Consider the following 12,473-nt stretch of genomic DNA (forward strand, 5'->3'; position numbering starts at 1 on the left):
TCCCAGTGGACATCTTGACTGCAGTCTGTGAGACTCTGAACCAGAAGTGCCAGGCTAAGCTAGGTCCACATTCCTGACCCATGAAAGTGGATGATAATACATGTTTGTTGTTTTAATATGCCAAATTTTGGAGTAATTTGTTATGTGGAATTAAATAACACAAGTATCTTCAGAGAGTTTCCAGGATTAAAGAAAATAATACATGGAAAGCTGTATGAAAAGAATTAGGCACAGAGCAAGGGGTCAAAACATGCTGGCCAGTGTGCTATTATAAAAAAGTAACAGTCTGTAAAAGTAAAATCTATAAAAATAGCAAAAGACTGGCACTGTAAAAGTAATATTATATGATTAGCTCTAAGGTACTAGAGACTCTACCAACTCTAAGAAGCAAGAAAGGAAAAAAAAAGGCAATTAGGTTTAACAGCACCCTACAGATAAATGTTCGACCTGCAGAAAAGTCACTACCATTGCTTACATTGTACTGATAATAACTAAAGCAGTAACAAAAAGCAGAAATTAATATCAATGAAATATAGCTGCTAACTGAATCATTCCAAAAAATTTAAAAGAAGACAACTAAATACAGCCAAGTCTCAACTCCTCATAAATATCAAAATCAGGCATTAATTCTAAAAGGTGAAAGTCTTGCACCAAGCACATGCTTAGGATTATCCTGGGAGTCTGAGAAACCAATATCTATAAACAGAGCTTCTTACTTATGTAGTCATCTTACCCTCCAATACTTGGAGCAAACAACCAAAAGTGACCTTTGCGTGAATGCACAAAAAGAGATGCTTTGACAGTTCTGGCAATAAATTGGTTTAGATTCCTCCTCAAATATTGGCTCAGTATCCTGAAAAGAAAAGGATTTGCAAAACTTCAGGAATAGATCGATTGCCCATTAAAATTATCACTGAATGATAAAGACACCAACATGAAGTAAAACCATCATTTGATATGTATATTTCTGCCCCTTAGGTAAAAGCCAAAGTAGTAAAAAGGAGCAAAAACATACCCTAAAAATAGGTATTTGCCGAAAAGCTGCCCAGGATTTGATCAGTATTATCACTTGGCAATGGTAGATGATAAAATTCTGCATAATCCTAATTTCTGTAGCTATATGTGCTTCAGTTTAAAAACAAACAAACAAAAAACATTTAAGCCAGGCTTGGTGACATACACCTATTATCAAGGCCAACCTGATCTACAGAGTTAAAGGCCGGCTTGAACTATATAGGAGTCTCTGCTTCAAAAATCCATTCAAAAATATTTTTTTAAAAAAACCTGATCAATTCTTCTAGTTTCCCTTAGATTCAATCCCTAAAATTTTCCTAGGTGAGCAGTAGCATCAATATTATCACAAAATTATTACTGATAAAAAAATAACAAAAGAATTCAGGTTCATAGAACTGAGATTAGAGGACTAACACTGGTTTTACGTACTTTTTGTTTTGCTGTATTATTTTTTCTTGAGAAAACTATCTTTGAATTTTTAAATTAAAAGCAGTTAAAGAAAACTCTACCTCTTTTATGTTTCTCTATTTCATATTTTGTGCAACATGTTTCCCTATTCCATAACCCCGATGAAGCAGTCTCCATCAAAAGTGGAAAAACGAGCTCACTCACACAGCATAAAAGGAAACTTTTTATGCTGTGTCCATAAGACTAATTAAAAAAGAACGGTCTTTCTTTCCCTTTTCATTACTAAAACTCCAGACTACATAGGATAAAAAAGGACAAATCACTCCATCTCATTTGTCTCACCTGCATGCCACTTATTTCCGAGGTAACGATCCACACCTTCAAAATGCCTGTGGCTGAAAGTGCTACCACTGTGTCCTCTAAACCAAGAAGGGACAGAAAGCCCAGTTAAAATACAGCATATGTTCTTTCTAAATACTAAGATAGTTCACTCTCACAAAATTAAACATTGGCAGGTTTTGCAATTAGAACAAATACACAATTTCTTATTTCACAAAATATAAGCCAGATTTTGAAACATATGTTAATAAAGATCACCAATAATTTGGTATTCAAGGAGTTATTTCAAGTAACTTGATTTTTAAAAAATTTTAACAAATTTTTGAGAATTTCAACTGCCCTTCATTACTATGGTAACAAAGGATGTTTACTTTTCAAAATTCTCAACTTTTCATTATTTATTATGGATGAGCAATTTCACTTTATTTCTCCAAGGCACATAATTCTCCAAGGCATTTATTCCTTCTCCTACTATGCCTGCCTTCCAAATAGTTTATTGCATATTACACCTTTCTCTGATCAATCAAAAGACAGTCATGCGTGATATTATGGTACATATATTTGTTGGTTTTCATCCACAGTTCCCAGCTCACAACTCCCTTTCAAAGGCAGGCTACAAAAACTAGGATTTCTCTTTCTCAGAACAGGTAATAATAGTAAATTCTCTTACCTATCTTGTCTGATAGCAGATTACAAGACCCCTTTTTCATAAGAAGTTCTGTTCCCTAATAACCCAAAAGTCAGGATTCAGAGAGTTTCTAGCCAGATGAACAGATAGAGAACCCTAGAAAGTGGCACATCCAGAGGGGGGCTGGGCGCTCCCTTCATGCACGCCCCTTTCCCCATACCACCTCACGCTATGCATCGCTTCAGCTGTATCCTTTCTGATATTCTCAATTAGTCAACTAAGTGTCTCCTTAAGCTCTGTAAATCACTAGAGCCAACTAATTGAACTTAAGGAAGAGGTAATGAGACATCTGACTTGCAGCTGGTCAGTGAGAGGCACACATAAATGTGAGGCTTGGATTTTCGTAGAATTTAAGGGGCTTGGATGGTCTTAGGGATGGAGTCCTCAGAATCTGACACTATGTCCAGGTAAGCTATATCAAAACTGAACTGAAACTGAGGACCCCTGGCTAGTGTCTGCTGCACAACTGATTGCCTGTGTGCTTCTATGATGAACTCCCTACACCTTCAGAGGTAACAAAGGTCTTCTGTATTAATGGCTGCGGTGTAAGGGAAAATACAATTGTTCTTCCTATTCTGCAAGATATAAAAACTCAATTCATAAGCTTCAGGTCAGGGACTAGTCACAGCACCACTGTGAACTTTAAGAAAATGAGGCTACAGAGTGGGGAGGTATGTGTTAAAATCAAAATCCCATTTTTCTTCACTAACCACTGGACTGTGGCTAAACAACGTATCTTAACTTCAATGTGCTTATCTGGAAGCAAATATAAATGAATAATGACAGTACCTACCCTAATGGATTGTTATGAAAATTAAGACAGGTATAATGCTTGGTATATACACCAAACAATTAAGTTTAGGTGTTACTGCTATTTGAAAGAATTGTGAGGGCCAGGGATTTGGCTCAATGGTTCCACTGCCTGCCTCATGAGCACAAGGACCTGAGTTCGATCCTCAGTACCAAAAATAAATAAATAAATAGATAGATAGATAAATAAATAAATAAATAGAATTGTGAGTGTCTTTAAGTAAAAAACCTTATCATATCACATACAGTGGTTTCCTAGGCAACAGAAGGCACTGGAATGCACTGATTACCGCTTCCATAACCCCTGTACAGGGAAGCAACAGTAACATACCAATGTATCTAAAATTCTCAAATATCCATAGACTATAAAAATATAAATGCAGATTAAAAAGTATAAGTCTGTAACCGTAAACACCAATAACATCTAGAATTGCATGGACCACACAAATTTTTCCATTAAGATTATATTCTATTTCACTTAAACCACAATATGAATGTATATGGAGTGCAGAAATTCAAAACATGCAAACTGCTTGGACTCTGAAATTGTCCCTTTCACAGGAAGTACTGATTGTAACTTAAGACTGGACATCAACATGTTAGCAATGAGTTTCCTAATGCCCAGAAAATTAAACTGAACCTTATTTGCACTGTTATGCTCAGGAATAAAGCAGTAATTTTCCAATATGCAATGAAAAATCTCTCTGTGAAGGTCCCATACTAAAAAAAAAAAAAAACAAAAACAACTTAAGTTTTATTTTACCAAGCTTCTCCCAAATATATTGATAACAAAAGCCTCCTTCTTTCACTAACACCTATTAACAAACCTCAGAACCAATCTTCTGAAGAACAGCCTGTAGGAAATGAGGCAAGTGAAGATATCCATGGACCTCCCACAACCCACTGCTTCAGACCAGCCTGTTAAAAAAGCCTCCCAACTAGCTTGCTCTCATCTAGACCATTCTCTACAATGCCACCAAAGTGTAGTTTAAAACCCTTTGAGGGCCAGGGATTCAGTTCAGTGGTGCCACTGCCTGCCTCGTAAGCACAGGGTCCCAAGTTCAATCCCTGGCAACAAATAAATAAATACATATATACATAAATTTCAAAAATAAAACCCTTCGAGCACTCTTGCCCCAGACTGCTCATCATCTACAGTGGGAGCCAGAATACTGCTTATGGGTCGATGCCAGCTCACTGGCTGTTTTTGTAAATAGAATTTCATTAGAATATGGGTTCTTTTGTTTGTGTAATGTCTATGACCACTATTGTGCCACAAAAGCAGAACTAAAGAGTTGAAATAAAGACCATATGACCTGCAGAGCCTAAAATGTTTAGTATCTGGCCCTTTACGGTATATGTCTACCAACCCCTGACCGAATGGATAAGTCTAAGCCTCTGTCTGACAAAGCCTTCATGATCTGTGTTTCCACTGCCAACTTTGCCACCCTCAAATCCTGCCTCTTTTTCTCTCACACTTTTTTTGCCCCAGAAGATGATTTATGGTTACACACATATGCACATCCCTAGATTTTTGTTTGTTTCAGTTTTTTGAGACACTATGTAGTGGAGACTGACCTGGAACTTACTATGTAGCCCAGGCTGGTCTCGAATTTACAGCAATCCTCCTGCCTCTGCCTCCCAACTGCTGGGATTACAGGCATGCACCACCATGCCCAGATCCCTAGACTATTTTTAATGCTTTTGTACTCTCAGATGGATTACTTGCTCTGCCAGAAACATCCTGATCTCCATAACCACACAACAAAGTCCTCTGCAGCTTCTAAATTGTGTAACAGATTTGATCTGCTCAGGCAGCCTTCTTGCTGTCCTCATGCCCCTTTACTGTCATCTTCTCTGTACTGTTTCTCCACCTGTCATACTTTGCACCTGTACCTGTTGTTTAGTAACATTCTCCCTTATTAGAATTTGAGTCTCTTAAATAGGTCAATCCCCTGTACTTCAAAGATAGTAAGCACTCAATGAATATTTGCTGAGTGACTACTGACTGGAAAGCTATGTGCTAATTTCCAGTCTTAAGCGGTAACAAAGGGAAGCAGTTTCTCACTATACGGAATACAACGTAGAGGCTAAAGTAGTAACTCTGCTCCATTTGGCCACCAGTCAACCAGACACTTACTCTGTGTTCTTGGGCAAAGACTCAATCACCCTAAAATCCATCACTATGAGAACAACAGCACCTACCACAATGAGGATTCTGAAAATTGATGATAGGTTACTGCTTAGCATGATGCCAGATACTGTAATATTCAGTAAGCTAAGTTCTCGTGGTGGTGACAACAGTGGTGGTAGTTCGTGCGCAGCCTCTACAGAAAAGCAAACAAACCTGAAACCACCTGAGAGAATAAGAGTGCCCCTCAAAAGGATTAGAATATACAATCAATACTCAACATTAAATATCATTCTTTACCTAAATAATTTCATGTTTGCTCTTGTGGTTGTAACTGAAAGGTTTCAATGAAATGAAAAAAAAAAAAAGATAGTATTTACTATCCACTATGTGGCAGACATTTTTCAGGAACTTCCACTCAATTTAATCTCTTCCCTTTTCATTTGTCCATACAAATGGAAACATTAGCAAGTGAGAAAAGACTCCAGAAATACACAAGCGAGGAGAAAGATCTTCCCATCATACTCTCAGGGGTTATGAGACACTTCCTCCACCTCAGAAAGTCACTCACTTAGGCTGACTGCCTACAGCTACTGATTCATCCCACAAAATAAAGATAATCTAACTCTAAATTTTAAGGCAGGTGGGGTGATGGACACCTATCATCCCAGCAGCTGAAGGCTGAGGCAGGAGGATCACTGGGAGTTCAAACCCTGCCTGGGCTACCTAATGAGTTCAAAGCCATCCTGAACTACACAGAAAAAAAAAAAAAAAAAAAAAACTCAATTGAATCAAAAAGTCCTTTAAGAGGGAGGAGATAGATCGTAAATTGTTGGAACCATTATTTCTTAAATATATAAACATAACCAAAATTACAGAATTTCAAAGTAAATTAAACAATAAGTTATGATGCTGAATTTCCTTAAGGGCACATTACACTGACCTTGTGTGCGGTGGGATCGAATAATACTCATGGAGCTAATCCAGTCTGGTGATATCTTCGATACTAAGGAGTATAATACCTCAAGGCTGGTCGCATCTACAACAAGGATTTCAGGGTAATGTCCATGGCATAAAAGCCTTCCTTCCCGCTGATTTCCAACAGAGAACTGGTAGAACTAAATTCATGTTAAAATGAAAAAGAATTTTAAATGTTCTTTAGATGTTTGATTAATATACACTCATTAAGATTACTATAATATTCTCCTAAATGCTAATCCCTTTCAGTAACATTTTCAGATAGTACTATATAGTACATATGTTTGTAGTATATATCAAGTTACATGAATGTTTTAAAATATCTAACAAAAGCTATGTTCTCCTAACATATCTTCCCTTTTAAATTATTTTAGAGCAGAATTCATGAAAATTCTTTTAGTGTTCATTTCGGCAGCACATATACTTAATTCTTTTTACCTCTACCTCTACAATCTAAAATGGAACTTTTAAGGGCTAGGGATATAGCTTAGTGGTAGAATGCTTGACTAACATGCACAAGGCCTTGGACTATGCACTTTCAGCACTATAAAAGACTTTTGAGTTAATTAATAAAATACCTGAATAAAATTAGCTTCACAAATCAAAAGGGAAGCTTGAGTGGCTCAAAAAACATGATGGGAATAGATGAGATCAGGGTTATAATTACTAGTTATTACCAAATAAAATTTAGAAGTAAAAAGTGATTAATGTTCAAACATATTATAATTAGATGGGTGTGGTAGCACACACTTGTAATCACAGGACTCAAGAAGTTGAGGCAGGACGATTGTTGGGAGTTCAATGCCAGTCTAGGCTACATAGTGAGGTCAAGGCAAGGCTGGACTACACAGATAGACCCTGTCTCAAAAAAACACCAAAAAAAATTATAATCAAAATTAAATTCGGATTAAACTGTGTTATTTCAGACAAAAGTATGAGATAACTATGTAAATATAGTGTTACACTTTATAGAAAAGAGAGGAAGAACCAACTGTGATTTCACGTGATTTCACTAATGCCAAGAACTACTCAGAAGGATAGTTTTACATCAACCAAAGAGCAGAGAAAGGACTACTATCAAACAACACAACCTATCACAAGATGTCCTTCCTTAGCCTCACAATTACTTCTTCTCTACGAGGATTTTCAGAGGGTGAAGATGTCCCTATGTTACTGAATGAATGACATAAAGGCAAGCTAGGTAAAGCACAGGAGGGTGAAGCTACAACCACTCCACAAAGGGGTAATAACTGGGAGATCCTGGTCTAGGCTGTCTCCACATTCATTAGTCCTATTCTCAGAGCTTAACACTGTGTGAGGGGACTGTAATCTTTTCTTAATTATGAAGCACCTGTACAAGGAAAAGTAAAACTTCATATATACAGTATGGATATTTATCATGGAACACATTAACATGTATAAGGTAACTCCACTAAAACTCCAGGTGTAGGAATGGGGAGGTACCTAACAAAATGAAGACTACCACAAGGGTCACTTAGAGATCTCAGAAAGATGACTGAAAAAACACAACAAAAGAAGTTCTCAGGGACTAACAGGCATTGACATATAATGATGTGGTTGTAGACAGGCTTGAGCCATGTAAGTAGAGGATGTGTCAAAATGGAAAGGAAGAGGGGGATTTAGCTCAGTGGTTCAGTAGCCTGCCTTGCAAGCGCAAGGACCCGAGGAAAACCTGCACTACAGTCACTAAAGAGCTCTCTCTCTCTCTCCTGTGCTGCACGCCTGTGTGTGCAGCCTCAGGAGGTTGAGGCAGGAGGACCATCACAAGTTCAAGGCCAGCCTGAGCTACACAGGGAGACCCTGTTTCAACCCCCGCGCCAAAAGAAAAGCCTCTATTGAGGGCAGGGATATTTTATTACAATTATCTGACTAAATACCTCCCACTTTTTGTTTTAAAGTCTTACTCCCAATCTTCTGAATACTAATTCAGTTTCTAGGATACTTTAACTTTGGCAAAGAAAGTGTTCTAATAAGTTTTTCAAACATTAAAAAGAAATGCCTCTCCCACATGGTAAATTAATAAATTGGCATTCCCTTGTGATTTCTGTAGGTACCAGTGTCAGCAAAGTCTATTACCTCTGAATATATGTAAAAAATTAAAATTAATTTTTAAAATCTCTTTTGGACCTGAGAGAATAAGGATCACACAGGAAATTGCCTGAAACTAGTGAATCTGCAAAATAGCACCTTCTATTGAGAAATAAATGACTGCCAATCTAAATACAGAAGGCATAATACAAGATCTGATTATGTTGAATACAAAAAGGTAATATTCCCTAATATGTAAGCCAAAAGTTTTTAAACCACAGAGCAAAACTGCCTAACAGTCAAAATAATTATGAGCAATGATTATAAGACATTTGTATATAATTTTAATTAAAATAAATTATAAAGTTAATTATCATTTAATTACCTTTCTCTCTACAAGCCTTGTTGTTTTGTCACATGATAAAAACATATATCTTTTAAATAAAACACACATGCTCTAAAAACTTTTGATGAAGTAATTCTTTAAAAGCCTTTGCCAGGGCAAGAGACAGTCATGAAAAACCCACATCACATACCAATTACTGCCTCTGCACAAATAATTTCCTCTGCCTTCTAATTTGTGTTAGTGCAAGTTTCCTTTCTTAATAAATTATAAGTTTGTTTTAAGGGAGGCAGTAAGATATAAGAGAAAGAGCACAGTCCCCAGTCAGACAAATCCCATGTGGGACCCTGGGGCCAGGAGTGACTCACTATGAGACTTGGGCAAGTCATTTCATTCCCTCTAGGTCTCAGCATCCTTTTTTGAACAATGCTACACTCCTATTTAATCTATAAGGGTGTAGGAAGTACTGCATGAAATGCACTACAAAAATATCCTAGGTAGTATTTACTTAATAAGTTTGAGCCCTCCTTTTCCTTTTCCATTGAGAACAGAATTCATCATACTTTCTCTATACAATTTTCCCAACAGAGTAAACAAGTACATTAAAGAAGAAAAAAGAGCAGGAATATATATCAGAAAGTACAAATTTCGGCGAAATTAAGCCAGGTATATGAAATGGTAATTTCTCCTAAACAGTTGGTAAAACTGTTGAAAACTGAGCCCAGCCAGGTGTGGTGGTTCATACCTGTAATCCCAGTGTTTGGGAGGCTAAGGCAGGAGGACTGCCATGAGTTAAGAGGCCAGCCTGGGCTGCACAGTGAGTCCAAGGCCAGCCTGAACTACACAGTGAGACCCTGTCTCAAGAAAAAGATGAAGAGAAGGAAGAGGAGGAAAAAAAATGAACAAGATAATTATATGAGCAATAAAAAAAGACAGGATCAAAAAAGCCAACTTATGTTACTAATGAAGGATGCATAACAGCCTTGGCATGAAAGAATTCATTCTTTAACATCTAGTACACTCGCTCTAGCAGTAATGGAGTTCTGTTGTAGTTTGGATCTTAGTATACATCAAAGGGCCATGTGCTAAAGAAGTAATACCTTAAGTGGCTCTACTGGAAGGCAGCAGGGCCTTCAGGTGTTGGAGGTCTAGTGAGAAGTCCTTAGGTCATCGTGAGCATGCCTTTGAGGAGTACTGTGGCACCCAGTTTCTTCCTCTTCCTTTCTTCTGTTTCCAACCTTGAAGTGAGCAGTTCTGAGGCATCACATACTCCCCGCCACTGCCATGTGGCACCTCCAGCACAGGCCCAAAGCAACTGGTTTGCCTGATCACAACTTGGAACCACTAAAGCCACGAGCCTAAGTAAAACCTTTTTCTCTTTAGAAGCTGATGATCTCAGGCACTTGTTACAGCAATTAACTGATTAACAAGAGCTCTCCTCTAAGTAACCAGAACATCCCTAAACAGCAAAAGTGACTGGTAATTGGCTCACTCTGCACTTTTCTCTACTAGTCTCTTCTATCTTATAGCCCTTCCCAACTGTATGCAGAATACTTCATATCATGCAGAATACTTTTACAACAATTCTAGTCTTCTTGCCCCATTACCCTTCCCCAGGATTTTTCACAGAAAAACACAAGCTCAATTTTTTAAAATATTTTAAAATTACATAGTCGTAATAAATCATGCTAACTTAGTCAGAAATAGATACTAACCTGTATGCCAGTATGTGTACAGGCTAACTTTGTAAATTCAATACATCTGCCATCATTCACGTCCCAGAGACACATCTCTCTGTAAAGCCAAATAATAGCTAACTTTGAATCTGATTTATAAAGCATTGTTCAACTTTGTCACAGTGGTTTAAAGTTAACCTATTAAAACTAATACATTAAATCCGGACATTGTGGCACATGCTTGTAATCCCAGAACTCAGGAAGCTAAGGAAAGAGGGTTGTTGAGAGTTCAAGGCCTGTCTGGGCTACATGGCGAGTTCAAGGCTAGTCTGAACTACATAGCAAGACCCTGCATCAAAAAAACCAAAAGAAAAAAGGACTAAAACTCCCTATTTACCATACACTGCTACTAGTTTTAAAGATATAAAAGGAAAAAAGCAAGAAAATATAACATCATATGGGAATCCATAAATTTGTAGAATCTTTTATGTCAATTAAAAATAATTTTTAAAATGTAAAAATTCAGGGGAAAGAAGAGAAACTTGACAAAAAACAATACTTACCCACTTTCAGATGCACTCACAATATACTGTTTGTCACTAGAAGCACAAGCTTTAGACAGACAAGTGATTGAAGCTGTGTGGCCAAACAGCAGTGCACGAGGATTAATCTAGAATGTAAAAACATGCCAGTGTAAGTACCAAATTAAAAAGTTAACCTTTCAATTAGTAATCTTGTTAAGTATTCAATAAAATATATAATATATATTTGAAGAAACTGCTCAGAATGCTAAAAACTAAGAGCTGCCAAAGCGTGAACTCTAATCCATGTAATGCTTACCATCACCATACCAAGTAGTTCTAGGGCAGAATGAAGCCAGTAGGAGTGACATTACTTGAACAATATTATATAGAGAAGGGCAGACCAGGATTCAAACCAAGGCAATCTTAAGCACTAGGATTATATTAGGAAATCAAGTTAAGAATATGAATTACTATGTAAAATACCACAATTTGAGCTCACTCATTTTTAAAATAACCACTGATCTGAATGCATTTTAATAGTCTCTAGTTTCACAGCCTCAAACACAGCAAACAGAAGACAGATCCCTTTCCAAATGCTGATATCAATGTCATGTGCCAAGAAGAATGACCTTCACACACCACTGATTTAGAGACATAATGTCTAGCAGAAAGGATAACAATTCTAAAACAGTCAAGCAATCAGTGCTTGACTTTGTACCAAATGGCATATTAGTTCAGGTTACTTTGGAACCTTAGGTTACTTTACAGTATTTAATACATACAAATAGTATTTGTAACCTGTATAAAATAAAGATTAAATTGAATGGCCATACACTCAAAACATAATTTAAGAAATGGAATATGGCCAATGTCTTTGAATCCCCTTCATACTTTATGGTGTCAATTTTACAAATAATTTGTCTTAATTCAATTAGAAGTGCCAAACTGTCCAAAATTAAACACTCTGTAGTAAAAACTACTGCAACTGTTCTATAATTTTGGTATGTGATTATTAAAAAAAGAATTTCAAATCAAATCCATCTTGGCCACTCTTTGCATAGTTAAAAAAAAAAAAAAAACAACTCAATCCCTGCTCATGGTGGATTAGACCTAGAAAGTTTTCTCATGCATCCCACCCCTAACTCTATTCAGAGATTCAATACTGTTCCACTGGGGGAAAAATCATTCTTGGTCAATTCTTTAATTTCCTCCACAAAATCAAATCCACCAATCTGTTTTATTTCCAAAGTATATGACTGCCACAACATTCCATTTTCAATCACAATAGAATAATCAAAGCTGGACTTTGCTTCCACTATAAAAATCTAGAAAAAATAAGGAAAAATAGATGATTCATGGTGTCTAAACACTGGACAACAGGCTGGGAATGACTGTGACATATTGAGGGCAGGGTAACACATGAAGGGAAATCTATAATCACCAGGCTTTACTCTGAAGGTCCTTAACCAATCCACCTACATAGAAGCTGGGAGAGCCTTAGACTAATGGCAAA

General features: G+C 36.9%; 1 protein-coding gene across 2 annotated transcripts in view; it reads right to left on the minus strand.

The window, feature by feature from the left end:
• The window catches only part of Wdr7 (WD repeat domain 7), a 351,633-nt gene that overhangs the window by 308,487 nt on the left and 30,673 nt on the right, over positions 1–12,473 (minus strand). For both annotated transcript variants that reach the window (XM_010611541.3, XM_010611542.3), the window contains exons 4-8: positions 11,000–11,106; positions 10,476–10,554; positions 6,334–6,508; positions 1,765–1,841; positions 734–853 (exon numbers count right to left, since the gene is read on the minus strand). In XM_010611541.3, coding sequence (XP_010609843.1) covers positions 734–853; positions 1,765–1,841; positions 6,334–6,508; positions 10,476–10,554; positions 11,000–11,106 — 558 coding nt within the window. The remainder of the gene's footprint in view (positions 1–733; positions 854–1,764; positions 1,842–6,333; positions 6,509–10,475; positions 10,555–10,999; positions 11,107–12,473) is intronic.

The sequence above is a fragment of the Fukomys damarensis genome, unplaced genomic scaffold (assembly GCF_012274545.1).
Source record: "Fukomys damarensis isolate Sample0158 unplaced genomic scaffold, DMR_v1.0_HiC HiC_scaffold_30, whole genome shotgun sequence".
NCBI classification, from domain to species: Eukaryota; Metazoa; Chordata; class Mammalia; order Rodentia; family Bathyergidae; genus Fukomys; species Fukomys damarensis.